The 24251-nt window shown below is 38.1% G+C and overlaps 1 protein-coding gene across 1 annotated transcript in view; it reads left to right on the top strand.

Moving 5' to 3' along the window:
- LOC128642470 (up-regulator of cell proliferation-like) overlaps positions 1–24251 on the top strand; it is a 38993-nt gene that overhangs the window by 1650 nt on the left and 13092 nt on the right. Inside the window, exon 2 of the mRNA XM_053695245.1 lies at positions 16345–16589. Coding sequence (XP_053551220.1) covers positions 16364–16589 — 226 coding nt within the window. The 5' untranslated portion in view covers positions 16345–16363. The remainder of the gene's footprint in view (positions 1–16344; positions 16590–24251) is intronic.

Here is a 24251-nt window from a genome sequence, read left to right as displayed (position 1 = left end):
TTCTAATTTACTCCTATTATCAAATTGTCTTCATTTTCTTGTTATATTTATTTGAAAAGCAAGAATGTAAGTTTAGATGCCGGCCCATTTTAGGTGAACAACCTGGGTTGTCCTTGCTGATTGGACAGCACCTTAAAACAAGTGCTGTCCATGGTTCTGAACCCACAATTTGCTGGCTCCTTAGCTGAGATGCCTTCTTTTCAAATAAAGATTGCAAGAGAATGAAGAAAAATTGATAATAGAAGTAAATTAGAAAGTTGCTTACAAGTACATGCTCTATCTGAATCATGAAAGAATTTTTTTGGCTACATTGTCACTTTAACACAGAATATCCAGGGAACAAAGCAAATTTGAAGTAAAATGGAAACGTATTTAAAATTCTATGCTCTGTCTAAATCCCAAAAGAACAGACACTCATTAAAGTGATATGAAGCACAAACATGTTCTTTTGTGATTCAGAGCATAAAATGTTTCCAATTTACTTCTATTATCAAATTTGCTTCATTCCTATGTTGTTCTTTGTTGAATAGAAACCTAGGGAGGTGTCTCTCAGGAAATAGTGCTGCCATCTAGTGCTCTTGCAAATGTATAACATGCATGCAAAACTGCTGCCATCTAGTGCTCTTGCAAATGTATAACATGCATGCAAAACTGCTGCCATCTAGTGCTCTTGCAAATGTATAACATGCATGCAAAACTGCTGCCATCTAGTGCTCTTGCTAATGTATAACATTGTTATAAAACTGCTGCCATCTAGTGCTCTTGCTAATGTATAACATTGTTATAAAACTGCTGCCATCTAGTGCTCTTGCTAATGTATAACATTGTTATAAAACTGCTGCCATCTAATGCTCTTGCTAATGTATAACATTGTTATAAAACTGTTGCCATCTAGTGTTCTTGCTAATGTATAACATTGTTATAAAACTGCTGCCATCTAGTGCTCTTGCTAATGTATAACATTGTTATAAAACTGCTGCCATCTAGTGCTCTTGCTAATCTATAACATTATTATAAAACTGCTGCCATCTAGTGCTCTTGCAAATGTATTAAATGCATGCAAAACTGCTGCCATCTAGTGCTCTTGCAAATGTATAAAATGCATGCAAAACTGCTGCCATCTAGAGCTCTTGCAAATGTATAAAATGCATGCAAAACTGCTGCCATCTAGTGCTCTTGCTAATGTATAACATTGTTATAAAACTGCTGCCATCTAGTGCTCTTGCAAATGTATAAAATGCATGCAAAACTGCTGCCATCTAGTGCTCTTGCAAATGTATTAAATGCATGCAAAACTGCTGCCATCTAGTGCTCTTGCAAATGTATAAAATGCATGCAAAACTGCTGCCATCTAGTGCTCTTGCAAATGTATAACATGCATGCAAAACTGCTGCCATCTAGTGCTCTTGCAAATGTATTAAATGCATGCAAAACTGCTGCCATCTAGTGCTCTTGCAAATGTATTAAATGCATGCAAAACTGCTGCCATCTATTGCTCTTGCAAATGTATTAAATGCATGCAAAACTGCTGCCATCTATTGCTCTTGCAAATGTATTAAATGCATGCAACACTGCTGCCATCTAGTGCTCTTGCAAATGTATTAAATGCATGCAAAACTGCTGCCATCTAGTGCTCCAGAGATGTGCACGCACCTAAGTTTTTGTCCCTGATTTTCAACAAAAGAATCCAAAAGAACAAAGAAGATGCAATAATAGAAGTAAATTAGAAAGGTGCAGCTCTATCTAAATCATAAAAAAGAAATTGGTTTCCCTGTCCCTTTAATTGTTTCACCTTTAACCCCTTAATGACAACTGACGTACCAGGTACGTCATGCATTAACAAGTAGTTAATGACAATGGACGTACCTGGTACGTCAGTTGTCTAAGAGAGTGCTGGAAGCGATCGCAATCGCTTCCAGCAGCTCTCAGGGTATTGCAGTGATGCCTCCATATGGAGGCATCCTGCAATACCTTTTTAGAAGACTCCGATGCAGAGAGGGCCACTCTGTGGCCCTCTCTGCACCGGTAGCGATGGTGCCGGTTCGTTGGTGGGTGGGAGCGCAACAGGGAGGCGGGTAGGCAGCCCATCGCTACCCGGCATCCGGTTCCTAGAAGTGCAATGTGCACGCCGGGTGCCGGGAGCGTGCGGGGGGCGCGCGTGCGTGTGCGCGCGCATTAGCTGGCCACTGACACCAATGAGGAGGGAAGGGGGGGGAAAGATTTTTTTTTAAATAATATAAAAGGATCTGGGAGGGGGAGGGGGGTAGGGGTATTGTGGGGGGCTGCTACACTACAGAAAACCCCAAAAAAAAGCAAAAGAGAAAAAAAATACTTTTGTTTTTGGGCAAATTGGGTACTGGCAGACAGCTGCCAGTACCCAAGATGGCCGCAATTAGATAGGGGAGAGGTTTAGAGAGCTGGGGGGGGGGGATCATGGAGGTTGGGGCTAAGGCAGGAGTCCATCACAGCTAAAATATTTTATTTTTTTTACTGACTTTCTGCCAGTACTTAAGATGGCGGGGACATTTGTGGGGTGGGGGAGGGAAGAGAGCTGTTTGGGAGGGATCAGGGGGTGGGATGTGTCAGGTGGGAGGCTGATCTCTACCCTAAAGCTAAAATTAACCCTGCAAGCTCCATACAACCTACCTAATTAACCCCTTCACTGCTGGGCATAATTTACGTGTGGTGCGCAGCAGCATTTAGCGGCCTTCTAATTACCAAAAAGCAATGCCAAAGCCATATAAGTCTGCTATTTCTGAACAAAGGGGATCCCAAAGAAGCTTTTACAACAATTTGTGCCATAATAGCACAAGCTGTTTGTAAATAATTTCAGTGAGAAACCTAAAATTGTGAAAAATGTAAAGTTTTTTTTTTATTTGCTCGCATTTGGCGGTGAAATGGTGGAATAAAATATACCAAAATGTGCCTAGATCAATACTTTGGGTTGTCTTCTAACAAAAAATATATACATGTCATGGGATATTCAGGTATTCCTGACAGATATCAGGGTTCCAATGTAACTAGCGCTAATTTTGAAAAAAAGTGGTTTGGAAATAGCGAAGTGCTACTTGTATTTATGGCCCTATAACTTGCAAAAAAAGCTAAGAACATGTAAACATTGGGTATTTCTAAACTCAGGACAAAATTTAGAAACTATTTAGCATGGGTGTTTTTTGGTGATTGTAGATGTGTAACAGATTTTGGGGGTCAAAGTTAGAAAAAGTGTGTTTTTTTCCATTTTGTCCTCATATTTTATTATTTTTTTTGTAGTAAATTATAAGACATGATGAAAATAATGGTATCTTTAGAAAGTCCATTTAATGGCGAGAAAAACGGTATATAATATCTGTGGGTACAGTAAATGAGTAAGAGGAAAATTACAGCTAAACACAAACACCGCAGAAATGTAAAAATAGCCATTGTCATTTGTTTTGTTCTCTTGGTATCCTTTGATAAAAAAAGTATACCTAGGTAGGCTTAGGAGCTGCTGATTGGTGGCTGCACATATATGCTTTATGTCACTAGTTCACCCAATGTGTTCAGCTAGCTCCCACTGGTGCATGGCTGCTTCTTACAAAAAAAAAGATACCACAAGAATGAAACAAATTAGCTAACAGAAGTAAATTTGAAAGTTGCATATAATTGTATGGTCTATCTCAGAGGTGCTCATCCTTGGTGCTCCAGAGGTTTTGGAACTATATTTCCCATAATGCTCAGACACTAAGCATCCACTGGCTCAGTATCATGGGAAATGTAGTTCCAAGACATCTGCAGCACGAAGGTTGAGCACCCCTGGTCTATATGAATCACAAAAGAAACATTTTGGGTTTTTATGTCCCTCAGTAGCGAGTAATAGTATTAATATACATGCTGCTCTGTAGTGAGTAATAGTATTAATATACATGCTGCTCTGTAGTGAGTAATAGTATTAATATACATGCTGATCAGTAGTGAGTAATAGTATTAATATACATGCTGCTCAGTAGCGACTAATAGTATTAATATACATGCTGCTCTATAGCGAGTAATAGTATTAATATACAGACTGCTCAGTAGCGAGTAATAGTATTAATATACATGCTGCTCAGTAGCGACTAATAGTATTAATATACATGCTGCTCAGTAGCGAGTAATAGTATTAATATACATGCTGCTCTATAGCGAGTAATAGTATTAATATACATGCTGCTCTGTAGTGAGTAATAGTATTAATATACATGCTGCTCTGTAGTGAGTAATAGTATTAATATACATGCTGATCAGTAGTGAGTAATAGTATTACTATGCATGCTGCTCTATAGCGAGTAATAGTATTAATATACAGGCTGCTCTATAGCGAGTAATAGTATTAATATACATGCTGCTCTGTAGTGAGTAATAGTATTACTATACATGCTGATCAGTAGTGAGTAATAGTATTAATATACATGCTGCTCAGTAGCGACTAATAGTATTAATATACATGCTGCTCAGTAGCGAGTAATAGTATTAATATACATGCTGCTCAGTAGCGACTAATAGTATTAATATACATGCTGCTCAGTAGCGAGTAATAGTATTAATATACATGCTGCTCTATAGCGAGTAATAGTATTAATATACATGCTGCTCTGTAGTGAGTAATAGTATTAATATACATGCTGCTCTGTAGTGAGTAATAGTATTAATATACATGCTGCTCTGTAGTGAGTAATAGTATTAATATACATGCTGATCAGTAGTGAGTAATAGTATTACTATGCATGCTGCTCTATAACGAGTAATAGTATTAATATACAGGCTGCTCTATAGCGAGTAATAGTATTAATATACATGCTGCTCTGTAGTGAGTAATAGTATTAATATACATGCTGCTCTGTAGCGAGTAATAGTATTAATATACAGGCTGCTCTATAGCGAGTAATAGTATTAATATACATGCTGCTCTGTAGCGAGTAATAGTATTAATATACATGCTGCTCTGTAGTGAGTAATAGTATTAATATACATGCTGCTCTGTAATGAGTAATAGTATTAATATACATGCTGATCAGTAGTGAGTAATAGTATTACTATGCATGCTGCTCTATAACGAGTAATAGTATTAATATACAGGCTGCTCTGTAGCGAGTAATAGTATTAATATACATGCTGCTCTGTAGCGAGTAATAGTATTAATATACAGGCTGCTCTATAGCGAGTAATAGTATTAATATACATGCTGCTCTGTAGCGAGTAATAGTATTAATATACATGCTGCTCTGTAGCGAGTAATAGTATTAATATACATGCTGCTCTGTAGCGAGTAATAGTATTAATATACATGCTGATCTGTAGTGAGTAATAGTATTAATATACACGCTGCACTGTAGCGAGTAATAGTATTAATATACATGCTGATCTGTAGCGAGTAATAGTATTAATATACATGCTGCTCTGTAGCGAGTAATAGTATTAATATACATGCTGCTCTGTAGCGAGTAATAGTATTAATATACATGCTGATCTGTAGTGAGTAATAGTATTAATATACTTGCTGATCTGTAGTGGGTAATAGTATTAATATACATGCTGCTCTGTAGTGAGTAATAGTATTAATATACAGGCTGCTCTGTAGTGAGTAATAGTATTAATATACATGCTGCTCTGTAGCGAGTAATAGTATTAATATACAGGCTGCTCTGTAGCGAGTAATAGTATTAATATACATGCTGCTCAGTAGTGAGTAATAGTATTAATATACATGCTGATCAGTAGTGAGTAATAGTATTAATATACATGCTGCTCTGTAGTGAGTAATAGTATTAATATGCATGCTGATCAGTAGTGAGTAATAGTATGAATATACATGCTGCTCTGTAGTGAGTAATAGTATTAATATACATGCTGATCAGTAGCGAGTAATAGTATTAATATACATGCTGCTCTGTAGTGAGTAATAGTATTAATATACAGGCTGCTCTGTAGCGAGTAATAGTATTAATATACATGCTGCTCAGTAGTGAGTAATAGTTTTAATATACATGCTGATCAGTAGTGAGTAATAGTATTAATATACATGCTGCTCTGTAGCGAGTAATAGTATTAATATACATGCTGCTCTGTAGTGAGTAATAGTATTCATATACATGCTGCTCTGTAGCGAGTAATAGTATTAATATACATGCTGCTCTGTAGCGAGTAATAGTATTAATATACATGCTGCTCAGTAGCGACTAATAGTATTAATATACATGCTGATCTGTAGCGAGTAATAGTATTAATATACATGCTGCTCTGTAGCGAGTAATAGTATTAATATACATGCTGCTCTGTAGCGAGTAATAGTATTAATATACATGCTGCTCTGTAGTGAGTAATAGTATTAATATACATGCTACTCTGTAGTGAGTAATAGTATTAATATACATGCTGCTCTGTAGCGAGTAATAGTATTAATATACATGCTGCTCTGTAGTGAGTAATAGTATTAATATACATGCTGCTCTGTAGCGAGTAATAGTATTAATATACATGCTGCTCTGTAGCGAGTAATAGTATTAATATACATGCTGCTCTGTAGCGAGTAATAGTATTAATATACATGCTGCTCTGTAGTGAGTAATAGTTTTAATATACATGCTGCTCAGTAGTGAGTAATAGTATTAATATGCATGCTGCTCTGTAGTAAGTAATAGTATTAATATACATGCTGCTCTGTAATGAGTAATAGAATTAATATACATGCTGCTCAGTAGTGAGTAATAGTATTAATATACATGCTGCTCTGTAGTGAGTAATAGTATTAATATACATGCTGCTCTGTAGTGAGTAATAGTATTAATATACATGCTGCTCTGTAGTAAGTAATATTATTAATATACATGCTGCTCTGTAGTGAGTAATAGTATTAATATACATGCTGCTCTGTAGTGAGTAATATTATTAATATACATGCTGCTCTGTAGCGAGTAATAGTATTAATATACATGCTGCTCTGTAGTGAGTAATAGTTTTAATATACATGCTGCTCTGTAGTGAGTAATAGTATTAATATACATGCTGTTCTGTAGTAAGTAATATTATTAATATACATGCTGCTCTGTAGTGAGTAATAGTATTAATATACATGCTGCTCAGTAGTGAGTAATAGAATTAATATACATGCTGATCAGTAGTGAGTAATAGTATTAATATACATGCTGATCAGTAGTGAGTAATAGTATTAATATACATGCTGATCAGTAGTGAGTAATAGTATTAATATACATGCTGCTCTGTAGTGAGTAATAGTATTAATATACATGCTGCTCTGTAGTAAGTAATATTATTAGTATACATGCTGCTCTGTAGTGAGTAATAGTATTAATATACATGCTGCTCAGTAGTGAGTAATAGAATTAATATACATGCTGATCAGTAGTGAGTAATAGTATTAATATACATGCTGCTCTGTATAATGGTATTGAGGATAGACAGATAGATAGACCTGCAGCCACACTAATAAAAGACTTCCCCTGCATTAAGATTGTATACATTCTGCACATGTATAGACTGGCTGCTATGGGCCCCCAGCACTTGCGACTGCACCTGCTGCACTAATGATAGTTGTGCCCCTGGTATTTTTACTAAAAGGTGCTTGTGATAAGTAGCAAAAAAATGAAATACATTAACAATGGACAGTGAAATATTAACACTATGGGGTTGACTTATATTTTTGACACCAGCTACTAACTTGGTTTTGGACAATATAGGAAGCGTATTTTTCTAGTAATTACAATCCATAATGGATTTGGCAGCTAAAAGCCCACAGTCGCTAAAGAGTTTTCAATAGAAACGCTTTAAAAAATGTGTTTTTGCTAAGTATTTATCTGGATCAAAACTGTGAATCCAACCAAAACTGATTATGTACAATGGCCCTTTCATATATCTTAATGTTTCATTACAGTTTGTATGAATTAACCCCTCGTACAGTGTTAAGGGAAATCATTTACACATATGAGATTGACCTATTGTAAACTGAATCCATCATGATCACTGGTAAAAAATTCCATTTGTACCTGGGCATAATGGGTATACGTAATGGGTGTACTGGGCATGTTTAATATTTTGAAAGTATTGTAATTTTCAATATTTCCAATTGTTGATTGAGAAAGCACTGTTTTCCAGTTTGGTGAGATATACATCTGACAAGAAGAACAGTATGGGTTTCTATTAGAAGGAAGCAGACATAAAAATATTGTGCTTGTAAACCAAATTGCACCTTCTTATATGGGCTTTCAAAAGGAACAGCATCTTTGTTACCAGACTTTGAAAGAGAATCCCACCTTCATGGCAGCCTTTCAATAATGGAAACCACCCATGACAAGGTTTTGTCTTTGCGGTCACAAAGGCTCAGGACCATTTGCAAGATTGGTCACAAGGATGCAATTCCATTTGAAATCCTATTTATGAATATGCCGGTGCTGAAAGTGACAATCATGACAATGCGAATGTGAATTAGTAACATACATTTACAGAATGTGATTGCTACATGCTATTTCTAGATGTCGGGGACCTGATTTCCGTTTTCTCACTTTTCCTGAGAATTCCTTTAGCTGTACTGGATATCTGGTATTAAACACATATACGTATGTAAATTTACATATACAAATGTGAAAGTGTGTCCTGTCCACTGCAGACGGACTATACAGGGAGTGCAGAATTATTAGGCAAATGAGTATTTTGACCACATCATCCTCTTTATGCATGTTGTCTTACTCCAAGCTGTATAGGCTTGAAAGCCTACTACCAATTAAGCATATTAGGTGATGTGCATCTCTGTAATGAGAAGGGGTGTGGTCTAATGACATCAACACCCTATATCAGGTGTGCATAATTATTAGGCAACTTCCTTTCCTTTGGCAAAATGGGTCAAAAGAAGGACTTGACAGGCTCAGAAAAGTCAAAAATAGTGAGATATCTTGCAGAGGGATGCAGCACTCTTAAAATTGCAAAGCTTCTGAAGCGTGATCATCGAACAATCAAGCGTTTCATTCAAAATAGTCAACAGGGTCGCAAGAAGCGTGTGGAAAAACCAAGGCGCAAAATAACTGCCCATGAACTGAGAAAAGTCAAGCGTGCAGCTGCCAAGATGCCACTTGCCACCAGTTTGGCCATATTTCAGAGCTGCAACATCACTGGAGTGCCCAAAAGCACAAGGTGTGCAATACTCAGAGACATGGCCAAGGTAAGAAAGGCTGAAAGACGACCACCACTGAACAAGACACACAAGCTGAAACGTCAAGACTGGGCCAAGAAATATCTCAAGACTGATTTTTCTAAGGTTTTATGGACTGATGAAATGAGAGTGAGTCTTGATGGGCCAGATGGATGGGCCCGTGGCTGGATTGGTAAAGGACAGAGAGCTCCAGTCCGACTCAGACGCCAGCAAGGTGGAGGTGGAGTACTGGTTTGGGCTGGTATCATCAAAGATGAGCTTGTGGGGCCTTTTAGGGTTGAGGATGGAGTCAAGCTCAACTCCCAGTCCTTCTGCCAGTTTCTGGAAGACACCTTCTTCAAGCAGTGGTACAGGAAGAAGTCTGCATCCTTCAAGAAAAACATGATTTTTATGCAGGACAATGCTCCATCACATGCGTCCAAGTACTCCACAGCGTGGCTGGCAAGAAAGGGTATAAAAGAAGAAAATCTAATGACATGGCCTCCTTGTTCACCTGATCTGAACCCCATTGAGAACCTGTGGTCCATCATCAAATGTGAGATTTACAAGGAGGGAAAACAGTACACCTCTCTGAACAGTGTCTGGGAGGCTGTGGTTGCTGCTGCACGCAATGTTGATGGTGAACAGATCAAAACACTGACAGAATCCATGGATGGCAGGCTTTTGAGTGTCCTTGCAAAGAAAGGTGGCTATATTGGTCACTGATTTGTTTTTGTTTTGTTTTTGAATGTCAGAAATGTATATTTGTGAATGTTGAGATGTTATATTGGTTTCACTGGTAAAAATAAATAATTGAAATGGGTATATATTTGTTTTTTGTTAAGTTGCCTAATAATTATGCACAGTAATAGTCACCTGCACACACAGATATCCCCCTAAAATAGCTAAAACTAAAAACAATCTAAAAACTACTTCCAAAACTATTCAGCTTTGATATTAATGAGTTTTTTGGGTTCATTGAGAACATGGTTGTTGTTCAATAATAAAATGAATCCTCAAAAATACAACTTGCCTAATAATTCTGCACTCCCTGTACAATGGCGATGAATAGAGCTTTAATGACCATGTATACAAATACACCTATAAAATGTCTTCTGTAACTATTCCAGTGTGTCTTGCACATGTGCAACATTATAGAGTGAGTCCAAATTAGTTGCAAATGTCAAAAGGCCAGTTCAGGGCTTTATCGAGTGCCTTTAGGTGTCAAATTCCATAAGTGTATAATGTATTATAATTAGCAAGAACTTTTTGGCTTTATTTAAAAAATAGGGCATTTCCGACCAGCTGAAAATGTGTGGGTTTATTAATTTAATGTATTTTAAACATCTAAAAGTATATTAAACTGAACATGAGTCTGCAACACTATATGGCAGCAGATGGGCAAGCACTATTTCCTGCCACATAATGCTCCCCACCTACCTAGGTATGTCTTCAACAAAGAATACCATAGGAGTGAAACAAATTTGATAGTAAAAGTAAATTAAAAACTTTTTTAAATGTGTCTGCTCTGTCTGAATCACAAAAGAACGTTTTTGGGTTTCATGTCCCTATAACTCTGAAATCTGTAGATATTCCCCTCCTCCAAGAGAGTCTGGAGTATATTCCATAGAATGCAGAACCCTGACACGCCTACATGCTGTGCAGTGATTGGTTGATATGTGGGAGCTCATTTATATTGGTCCCTAATGGGCCAGAGCCAGTTGGTTCTTTTTAAAGTAGGTCAAAAACAGTTTTATGGAGAGCTGGACATTTAGTCAGGTTTAACTGATCTCACATGAATGTTTTCAGCGCACAAGTGGATTTCATGGCTATACATAAAGATTTAGCATCATTCTTTGTCATTTTTTATTTGTAAAAAGCCCTAATATCACATGGCTTTAAACTGGAGGAAGGGTAGTTAGCATCTGGGGATATAGGTGTATGGAGGTTGTGTTGTGGAACTAGGTGCAATAAGGAGCTAAGAGGAAGGTTATTGTGGTTTCAGATGTGTTGTGGGTTTCTTGAGGGGGTTTGAGCTCTAAACCTTGGATCTATAAAAGGTGAGAGAACGATTCTTATGGGCTAAGGGGGACTACTAGGGTCATTATTTTTAATCTGATTCTGTAGCACATGGGTACTGGGTAAGAACTGGATAAACTAGGTGACATCACTGGCAGTAGTGACACGTACTCTCATTCATTACAGTCACACCCCCATACCTCAAAAGCGCCAGCTATTATCTTTTATACACAACCAGTAGTCCTCGCAGGGAAAGGAGGGAGGGGAGAGGGGGAGAAGGGGCTAAAAAATAAAGATATAGGTAGCAGAGGGTGAGAGTCCTCATCTGTGCTCTTCACCTTTGGTCAGCGTTTTGTACCCTTATGGGGTGAATCATCCCTGGGTAAGAGTACAGCATTTTATTTATGATAGGCATATTATGGGCTTGCACACTAAGGGTTAACTGGCTAACACACAGGTGTGCCTAATAACTCTCAGGGTTTAGGATCCTAAAAACTGATTACATGACTAATTATTTACACTCCAAGTTCTCAGGAGTAACAGGAGCTGTTGTTTTTGGCAGCCTGGAGCTGTTATGCTAATGAGTGGGCTGCTGTCCAAAACTGTAAGAAACACGTGTAATCTTAACCAGACTGCTTGACTCTAGCCTAAACACGTACACAGAGATACATACATACACGTACACACATACATACACACACATACATACATACATACATACATACATACATACACAAGTACACACACACATGTACACACACACATACATACATACATGTACACACATACATACATACATGTACACACATACATACATACATGTACACACGTACACACATACATACACACACATACATACATATATGCACAAGTACACACACACATGTACACACATACATACATACATGTACACACATACATATATACATACATGTACACACATACATACATGTACACACCTACATACATACATGTACACACATACATACATACATACATGTACACACGTACACACATACATACACACAGATACATACATACACACATATATACATATATACACAAGTACACACATACATACACACACACATACATACACACATGTACACACATACACACATACATACACACAGATACATACATACACATACATACATATTTACACACACGTACACACATACATACACACAGATACATACATACACATACATACATATTTACACACACGTACGTATGCACATACATACATACAGATACATACATACATGCACATACACACATACATACATATTTACACACACGTACACACATACATACATACATGTACACACATACATACACACATATATACATATATACACAAGTACACACATACATACACACATATACATACACACATGTACACACATACATACATACACATACATACATACATATTTACACACACGTACAAACATACATACACACAGATACATACATACATGCACATACACACATACATATTTACACACACGTACACACATACATACACATTTACACACACGTACACACATACATACACACAGATACATACATACATATTTACACAAACGTACACACATACATACACACAGATACATACATACATGCACATACACACATACATACATATTTACACACACGTACACACATACATACAGATACATACATACATGCACATACACGCATACATACATATATACACACACGTACACACATACATACACACATATATACACACACGTACACACATACATACATATATATATATATACACACGTACACACATACATACATATATACACACACGTACACACATACATACACACATATATACACACACGTACACACATACATACATATATATATACACACGTACACACATACATACATATATACACACATGTACACACATACATACACACACATATATACATATATAAACACACGTACACACATACATACACACACATTTATACATACATACACACATAAATACACGCACACAGATACATACACACTCACATATTTACACGCATACATACACGCACACATATACATACATACACATACACACATACATATACACATAAATATACACATCCACATATATACACACAAACACACACACTCATAGGGTTGCCACCTCGGCCATGTTTTCTTGGACACTTATGAGTTACACATGCTGCAGGGTAAGCAGAGGGGAACATGCATTGCACACCTAAACAGCACATGAATAGTGACCCTGGATAGCACTATTCATGTTCCTCCTTGCACACCCTGCAGCATGTGTAACTCATAAGGTGCCGAGGTGGCAACCCTACACACGCACACTCACACAAGCGCATACCAACAAATGCACGCCCACATGCACACACACTCATATACATACACAATATTACTGTAAATATGCCAATACAACAGCCCAAATTATTAACAGCAACTTGAATAATGTAAAAATAAACAAAACTATCCATTTAGAATTTAAGCAAATTATAAACTTTTTAAAAGCACAAAGATTGATTTTCTGTCAATGTTATCTATTCCTCTAGGTTCCAAGAGCACTAAATCAGGATTCATCCTGAAATAGACAAAGATAGACATAGAGATAGATAGATAGATAGATAGATTGAAAGATAGATAGATATGATGCAAAACAAAAAACAGAAACAGAGGCGCCACATGTGTAGATCAATATAACCAGAATTCCAGTAAAGGAGTAGAATAAGGGTACTCACAAACGAGGCGGCACTCTCTTGTGCCAGTAGAGGCAGGCTGGTTTTCAACAGCAAACCAGCTGGCTGTGTGTCTCCCAGATCAATCAGGAATGCTTGTCTCCTTGGTGTCAAACACCGGCTAAAATGGAAGGAGGAGGGAGGGCTATAGTGCCCTTAGGTTACTGTGATGGGGATAGTAACACCAACGCCAGACTTATGTAAAAGTATAAAATCAGTCTTTTTATTATACACAATAAAAATACCAAATGGTATAACAGATTACAGCTGGGTGATGACAAACTATCTCCCCATGAACCATACAAGATAGCGACGCGTTTCTCGGGGAACACCCCGTTTCCTCAGGCTTGTATGTATGTTGTATGCATAAATGCCCTTTATATAGGGCTTAGTAACCTAATATTCAGATGAATCCTCCCCTTCCTTTATCCGAATTAACCTATCATGTCCTTCCTTTCCAAACACTCCCCATTGTTGTGAAGTTGTAACAATAATTAGTTCTAATCATGTATCGTGATTGAAATTGATATCGTACAAATTCATATGCCTATGTGTCACTAATGGTAATATGTAAAAAAGCACTTGGATCGTTAATAACCGATCTCGATCTCAATATAATTGTAATGTGCAAACTGAACATAAGTTCCAAAACATAACCAATAGGGTTACAGCTATATCGGGGGCCTGTTCCAACATTGCGATCCCATTGGTTCCACTCTCGGTTGTATGGCATTGCAATCCCATTGGTTATGCTATGGACTGTGTATTGTGTTGATCACATGACAAAATGTCATGCGGTCAATAGTGTGGCTGATAGCTGTAACATAATATTGTCATGACGTAATGTCATGTGATCGGGGGTGTGCCCAATTGCTGTTGCCGTCGTTCCGACATCACTGCGGAATGACGCATGTTTACCTGATCGCTACGACCAATTTTGGTCGTAGCGATCAGGTAAACATGCGTCATTCCGCAGTGATGTCGGAACGACGGCAACAGCAATTGGGCACACCCCCGATCACATGACATTACGTCATGACAATATTATGTTACAGCTATCAGCCACACTATTGACCGCATGACATTTTGTCATGTGATCAACACAATACACAGTCCATAGCATAACCAATGGGATTGCAATGCCATACAACCGAGAGTGGAACCAATGGGATCGCAATGTTGGAACAGGCCCTCGATATAGCTGTAACCCTATTGGTTATGTTTTGGAACTTATGTTCAGTTTGCACATTACAATTATATTGAGATCGAGATCGGTTATTAACGATCCAAGTGCTTTTTTACATATTACCATTAGTGACACATAGGCATATGAATTTGTACGATATCAATTTCAATCACGATACATGATTAGAACTAATTATTGTTACAACTTCACAACAATGGGGAGTGTTTGGAAAGGAAGGACATGATAGGTTAATTCGGATAAAGGAAGGGGAGGATTCATCTGAATATTAGGTTACTAAGCCCTATATAAAGGGCATTTATGCATACAACATACATACAAGCCTGAGGAAACGGGGTGTTCCCCGAGAAACGCGTCGCTATCTTGTATGGTTCATGGGGAGATAGTTTGTCATCACCCAGCTGTAATCTGTTATACCATTTGGTATTTTTATTGTGTATAATAAAAAGACTGATTTTATACTTTTACATAAGTCTGGCGTTGGTGTTACTATCCCCATCACAGTAACCTAAGGGCACTATAGCCCTCCCTCCTCCTTCCATTTTAGCTGGTGTTTGACACCAAGGAGACAAGCATTCCTGATTGATCTGGGAGACACACAGCCAGCTGGTTTGCTGTTGAAAACCAGCCTGCCTCTACTGGCACAAGAGAGTGCCGCCTCGTTTGTGAGTACCCTTATTCTACTCCTTTACTGGAATTCTGGTTATATTGATCTACACATGTGGCGCCTCTGTTTCTGTTTTTTGTTTTGCATCATAGAATACATCATCCAGTTGGGTGAAGACAGAGAGCAGCCTGTTCAAGCACTGATGGACATTTGAAGAGTCTTGCTGGACTTTCCAGATTGGGTTGCATATACCATCTGATTTGTATATATTTTATATTTTTATTTTATATTGTTCATTTTTCACAATTTATTATTCATGCTGGCATACTAGTGTAAAATATTGTCATTTGTACCTATGCCAGCCGTTTCCTATATTTTCATTCACCAATATTGTATTATTATCTACACCTGATTCTAGCGCCTCCTATAGGAGCCCAGTGATAGTATTTTCACGGTGACTCCCGTTCAGTTCAAGATAGATAGATAGATAGATAGATAGATAGATAGATAGATAGATAGATAAATAAAATAAGTCAAGTATTTTCCTTTTGTAATATTTTTGTTGCTAATATATTTATATAATGTGTCCTTTTACATTTGTCAGTGTGTGAATTTCTCATATCATGGATTCAGAGGGAGAGGAAATCTATATGAACAATATGTTTGAAGACTCAGCTTTGCCGCTCATTGATACTCAGGTGGTAGCAATTAACCTAAATGGAGAAAAGTACCACGAGGAAACGACCAACATGATAATGAATATATCATTACGGGATGATGAACCAGCCTTGCCGAATCCTCCTGATCAACCAGCTCGAGTGATCCCCAAGCCAAGGCATAACATTAGAGGTAGCGTATAAACGTTGTCACTTTACGGATTAAAGGGATAGGAAAGTCAAAATTAAACTGTCATGATTCAGATAGAGCATGTTTTGTTTAAGAAACTTAATTCTATTTTTTTGTTCTCTTGGTATCCCTTATTGAAAAAGAATATGCACATATCCTACAATAGTGGGAACTAGCTGCTGATTGGTCCTTGTACACATTTGTCTCTTGTGATTGGTTAACTAAATGGGTTCAGCAAAGGATAACAAGAGACCGAAGCAAATTTGATAATAGAAGTAAACTGGGGAATTGTTTAAAATTGTATGTGCTATCCAAATCACAAAAGAAAATGTTGGGGTTTCCTGTCCCTTTAAAGGGATATTTAATTCAACTAATTTCTTGTACATAAATGAAAAGGCACCATTTTGTTTATTCAAGAAGAATAAAGGGACAGAAAGCATTTTGTAATTAAGATACATTTCTGTTGTCTTGCATATTATATTGTATTGTATTGTTTTGACTAGCAGATCATCCAACTTTAAACATTTTCAAAATATACTAACACCGTGTTTGCTGCAATTGGTTTTCAGTAGCCAAGCTCCACTTATTTAGTTATGTAGAGGAGCCAATCAGGACTTGTTACTGGAGTAGACATAACTAGCCACAGTCATTTTGTTAACAAAACGAGCATTGTTTTGCAGTTCTACTGAAGCCAGTTAGTTACAGATGTCTGCAGTGCGCACTTCCAAGTCTTCCAAGTCTCATTCGGAAACCCACAATTTTTAGAGGTAAATTACAGAAAAATGTGGGAAAAATAAGTTTATTGAATATAAAAAGAAAGTTGCCTTACTGCACATAATTAAAATTGTATACTAATATCTCATTATGGCTAATGTCCCTTTACGCTAAAACTGTTTATATCAATTTTGAAACTAAGAGAAAGTTCACATTTATGTACCCAGCTGGCTCAGTGGATAGAATTTCATTGGCTGATAAACTGCACATTTATGTACCCAGACGGCTCAGTAGATAGAATCTCATTGGCTGATACATGCACATTTATGTACCCAGCTGGCTCAGTGGATAGAATCTCATTGGCTGATAAAGTGCACGTTTAAGTACTCAGCTGGCTCATTGGATAGAATTTAATTGGCTGATAAACTGCACATTTATGTACCCAGATGGCTCAGTAGATAGAATCTCATTGGCTGATACATGCACATTTATGTACCCAGCTGGCTCAGTGGATAGAATCTCATTGGCTGATACAGTGCATGTTTATGTACCCAGCTGGCTCAGTTGATAGAATCTCATTGGCAGATACAGTGCATGTTTATGTACCCAGCTGGCTCAGTGGATATAATCTCATTGGCTGATACAATACATGTGTATGTACCCAGCTGGCTAAGTGGATAGAATCTCATTGGTCGATACAATACATGTGTATGTACACAGCTGGCTAAGTGGATAGAATCTCATTGGTTGATACAGTGCATAGAATCTCATTGGCTGATACATGCACATTTATGTACCCAGCTGGCTCAGTGGATAGAATCTCATTGGCTGATAAAGTGCACGTTTAAGTACTCAGCTGGCTCATTGGATAGAATTTAATTGGCTGATAAACTGCACATTTATGTACCCAGATGGCTCAGTAGATAGAATCTCATTGGCTGATACATGCACATTTATGTACCCAGCTGGCTCAGTGGATAGAATCTCATTGGCTGATACAGTGCATGTTTATGTACCCAGCTGGCTCAGTTGATAGAATCTCATTGGCTGATACAGTGCATGTTTATGTACCCAGCTGGCTCAGTTGATAGAATCTCATTGGCAGATACAGTGCATGTTTATGTACCCAGCTGGCTCAGTGGATATAATCTCATTGGCTGATACAATACATGTGTATGTACCCAGCTGGCTAAGTGGATAGAATCTCATTGGTCGATACAATACATGTGTATGTACACAGCTGGCTAAGTGGATAGAATCTCATTGGTTGATACAGTGCATGCTTATGTACCCAGCTGGCTCAATGGATAGAATCTCATTGGCTGATACAGTGCATGTTTATGTACCCAGCTGGCTCAGTGGATAGAATCTCATTGGCTGATACAGTGCATGTTTATGTACCCAGCTGGCTCAGTGGATAGAATCTCATTGGCTGATACAGTGCACGTTTTATGTACCCAGCTGGCTCAGTGGATAGAATCTCATTGGCAGATACAGTGCACATTTATGTACCCAGCTGGCTCAGTGGATAGAATCTCATTGGCTGATACAGTGCATGTTCATGTACCCATCCAGATCACTGGATAGAATCTCATTGGCTGCTACAGTGCATGTTTATGTACCAAGCCAGGTCAATGGATAAAATCTCATTGGCTGATACAGTGCATGTTTATGTACCCAGCCAGCTCAGTGGATAGAATCTCATTGGCTGATACAGTGCACTTTTATGTACCCAGCCGGCTCAATGGATAGAATCTCTTTGGCTGATACAGTACATGTGTATTTACCCAGCTGACTTAGTGGATAGAATCTCATTGGCTGATACAGTGCATGTTTATGTACCCAGTCGGCTCAGTGGATAGAATCTCATTGGCTGATACAGTGCACGTTTATGTACCCAGCTGGCTCAGTGGATAGAATCTCATTGACTGATACAGTGCATGTTTATGTACCCAGTCGGCTCAGTGGATAGAATCTCATTGGCTGATACAGTGCACGTTTATGTACCCAACCAGCTCAGTGGATAGAATCTCATTGGCTGATACAGTACTTGTGTATGTACCAAGCTGGCTAAGTGGATAGAATGTCATTGGTTGATAAAGTGCATTTTTATGTGCCAAGCTGGCTCAGTGGATAGAATCTCATTGGCTGATACAGTGCACATTTATGTATCCAGCTGGCTCAGTGGATAGAATCTCATTGGCTGATACAGTGCACATTTATGTACCCAACTGGCTCAGTGGATAGAATCTCATTGGCAGGTACAGTGCACATTTATGTACCCAGCTGGCTCAGTGGATAGAATCTCATTGGCTGATACAGTGCATGTTTATGTACCCAGCTGGCTCAGGTGATAGAATCTCATTGGTTGATACAGTGCATTTTTATTTAACCGACCAGCTCAGTGGATATAATCTCATTGGCTGATACAGTGCATTTTTATGTACCCAGCTGGCACAGTGGATAGAATCTCATTGGCGAATACAGTGCATGTTTATGTACCCAGCTGGCTCAGTGGATAGAATCTCATTAGCTGATACAGTGCACGTTTATGTACCCAGCTGGCTAAGTGGATAGAATCTTATTGGTTGATACAGTGCATTTTTATGTACCCAGCTGGCACAGTGGATAGAATCTCATTGGCGGATACAGTGCATGCTTATGTACCCAGCTGGCTCAGTGGATAGAATCTCATAGGCTGATACAGTGCATGTTTATGTACCCAGCTGGCTCAGTGGATAGAATCCCATTAGCTGATACAGTGCACGTTTATGTACTCAGCTGGCTCAGTGGATAGAATCGCATTGGCTGATACAGTGCACGTTTATGTACCCAGCTGGCTCAGTGGATAGAATCTCATTGGCAGATATAGTGCACATTTATGTACCCAGCTGGCTCAGTGGATAGAATCTTATTGGATGATACAGTACATGTTTATGTACCCAGCCAGATCACTGGATATAATCTTATTGGCTGATACAGTGCACATTTATGTACCCAGCTGGCTCAGAAGATATAATATCATTAGCTGATACAGTGCATGTTTATGTACCCAGCTTGCTCAGTGGATAGAATCTCATTGGCTGATACAGTGCACGTTTATGTACCCCACTGGCTCAGTGGATAGAATCTTATTGGTTAATACAGTGCATGTTTATGTACCCAGCCAGATCACTGAATATAATCTTCTTGGCTGATACAGTGCACATTTATGTACCAAGCTGGCTCAGTGGATAAAATCTCATTGTCCGATACAGTGCACATTTATGTACCCAACCATCTTAGTGGATAGAATCTTATTGGCTGATACAGTGCACATTTATGTACCCAGCTGGCTCAGAAGATAGAATCTCATTAGCTGCTACAGTGCATGTTTATGTACCCAGCTGGCTCAGTAGATAGAATTTCATTGGCTGATACAGTGCATGTTTATGTACCCAGTCGGCTCAGTGGAAATAATCTCATTGGCCGATACAGAGCACGTTTATGTACCCAGCCAGCTCAGTGGATAGAATCTCATTGGCTGATAAAGTGCACGTTTATGTACCCAGTGGGCTCAGTGGATAGAATCTCATTGGCTGATACAGTGCACGTTTATGTACCCAGCCGGCTCAGTGGATAGAATCTCATTGGCTGATACATTAGATGTGTATGTACCCAGCTGGCTAAGTGGATAGAATCTCATTGGCTAATACAATGCACATTTATGTACCCAGCTAGCTCAGTGGATAGAATCTCATTGACTGATACAGTGTACATTTATGTACCCAGCCGTCTCATTGGATAGAATCTCATTGTCTGATACAGTGCATATTTATGTACCCAGCTAGCTCAGTGGATAGAATCTCATTGGCTGATACCGTGCACATTTATGTACCCAGCCGTCTCATTGGATAGAATCTCATTGGCTGATACAGCATATATTTATGTACCCAGCTTGCTCAGTGGATAGAATCTCATTGGCTGATACAGCGCATGTTTATGTACCCAGCTGGCTCAGTGGATAGAATCTTATTGGCTGATACAGTGCACGTTTATGTACCCATTTATACACTAAAATTAACAAACTCAAAGATGACACTATTGCAAAAAAAACTAAGAAAATAAACAGAGATCTGAATGCTGCTCAAGATAGCCCTGATACAAATAAGGTCAATACATGTGACCCGATGATAACAGAGGCAGTAAAACAACCGCCTTTAACACAATCACCAACTAGGGAAGACTGGATAGAGGTACCATCTAGGGAATATTCCAATAATAGACATATGGAAATAAGGGGAGGACCTAGGGTCCAAACAACCTTTGATAAGAATCTGCAATACAGAACTAATAGACCACACCAAAGAAGATCCTTTAATGAAGATAATCAAGGAAATTATCCAAGAGGAAACCAATATAACAATAGAAATATTGGCAATCCAGGATCCTTCACCAATAATAGAAGGAACCCTATGCGTAAGGAGTATTGGTATCATGACTCTAACTATCCCTATAGACCATATGGAAACAATGGATCTTACAATACTCCTCAACATGAGTTTAGGATTGGTCACTATTCGTCCCATTGGAATAATGGATATCAAAATAGATCACACCAGCCTTATCACAATAAAGAAAATTATGGTCAACACCAACAGTGGATTGAAGATTCTGAATTTAGCAATCAACATTTAAACATGATAAAAAACCAGTTCAGACAACAACAATATGAAGATCAAATGATTGATTATCTTCCACAAGGAGGCCATAGGGGATGACAACATGATTGGAAAGATAATTATAGAGAAATGCCAAACAGATTCTCTCCCTTTTTTTTTTACAATAAATATACCGAATATCACAAAGAAAAAAATGTGAAATAAATGTGATAACAAAAATCATAAAAGGAAAACCAAATAAAGTTCTGAATCAAGGATATGTCTGTGTCCTCTGGATGAGTTTTTCAGCTTGTTAGCATTCCTCAGTGAGATCCCATAAAAAAGGAAACAGAAAATTGCAACATAGTGTGAATCTGTAATGGCACTTTGAGGAAGTAGTTGTTTTGTAACAAATGACTACTCACATTTGTTGGAGCTTTCCACTAAGCTCAAGGATATGCGCACTCCCACTTTATACTGATGGGAAAACAGTACACTAGGCAAAACTTGGATACAAATTTATTTTAAAATATATAAAAGCGTCACATAAGCCTTGATAACACCACAATGTAAGGGTACAAAAGCAGATATGCTGTAACAAATGCTTCAAATCGCCAAACTTGCAAAGAGGTAAATGGATCAGCAGGAGTGTGACCGCTGAAACCAAAACCTTTTTAGTAGCAAGACAATAGCGCTAAGCCCCCAGGTGTCCTGGCTAGTGTAGAGACGCAATAAAACTCAATATAGAACAGTTCAGTTCCGACGTACGTTTCGCTGGTATGCTTTGTCAAGGAATTCCTTGACAAAGCATACCAGCGAAACGTACGTCGGAACTGAACTGTTCTATATTGAGTTTTATTGCGTCTCTACACTAGCCAGGACAACTGGGGGCTTAGCGCTATTGTCTTGCTACTAAAAAGGTTTTGGTTTCAGCGGTCACACTCCTGCTGATCCATTTACCTCTTTGCAAGTTTGGCGATTTGAAGCATTTGTTACAGCATATCTGCTTTTGTACCCTTACATTGTGGTGTTATCAAGGCTTATGTGACGCTTTTATATATTTTAAAATAAATTTGTATCCAAGTTTTGCCTAGTGTACTGTTTTCCCATCAGTATAAAGTGGGAGTGCGCATATCCTTGAGCTTAGTGGAAAGCTCCAACAAATGTGAGTAGTCATTTGTTACAAAACAACTACTTCCTCAAAGTGCCATTACAGATTCACACTATGTTGCAATTTTCTGTTTCCTTTTTTATGGGATCTCACTGAGGAATGCTAACAAGCTGAAAAACTCATCCAGAGGACACAGACATATCCTTGATTCAGAACTTTATTTGGTTTTCCTTTTAAGATTCTCTCCCTTGGCTACCCCTACCTTCAGAGGGACAACAGATACCCCCAGAGAGGGCAATAATACAGCCTACTCATCCACTTCTTTTTTTAGGGATGGGCCACAACAACCCACCCTTGAGGGAACAAAAAGGAAAGAGGAAACAGGTAACACTGGAAAATGTGGACACCCTGGTAAAAAGAAGATACATCGGGGACGAAGATCAGGGTCCAGATTCAAGAATAGACCCAAATTGGTCTGTCCAACAGTAAGATCTGTAAGTGTAGAATCAGATTTGAATAATGACAAAAATGCTATTGAAGTGAAAGGGATTTTCAATTTAAGTGACACCATCCTGAAATCTGAAGAAAAGTCAGTATTGGGGTTGGGTCTCACTTAGGCTCCTTCAAGGGGATTGGATAAGTTTCAAACATATCTCAACACAAAGGAGTTTGTAAGGAAACTCACCTTCAAGAGATACTTTTTAAAATCCCCAGCAGAGAGAAGCATATCTTCTGCAACTAGTTCTTCTAACGAAGACCACTTTTTACACTCTGACCTTAAACCCAAATCCCACTTCTATCCCACCCATTGTAAGGGACCAGCCATCGAGGCATTTGAAGCTAAGGTCTGCAATGATATTAAGAAATTAAAATCGATCAAGGCACATAAAAGGAACCTAAGTGCAGAAGAACAACTTATAAGGATGTATTTATATTTAAAACTAATAGATCCAAAATCATGGTTATTATTAGGTTACCAATTAGTTTGAGAGAAACACCTTGTGTGGAAATTTAATCTGCTAATCAACCCTCCGATTCCGATTGGGTCCAGTTGGGTTATTAGTTATAACCACCCCTTACACTAAGGGATACATTTTTCCACTATATACGTCGTCTAACAGGAAACTGGTTACTATATATATATATATATATATATATATATATATATATATATATATATATATATATATATATATATAT

The sequence above is a fragment of the Bombina bombina genome, chromosome 11 (genome assembly GCF_027579735.1).
Source record: "Bombina bombina isolate aBomBom1 chromosome 11, aBomBom1.pri, whole genome shotgun sequence".
Taxonomy (NCBI): Eukaryota; Metazoa; Chordata; class Amphibia; order Anura; family Bombinatoridae; genus Bombina; species Bombina bombina.
This window is presented reverse-complemented; position numbering and strand designations above follow the sequence as displayed.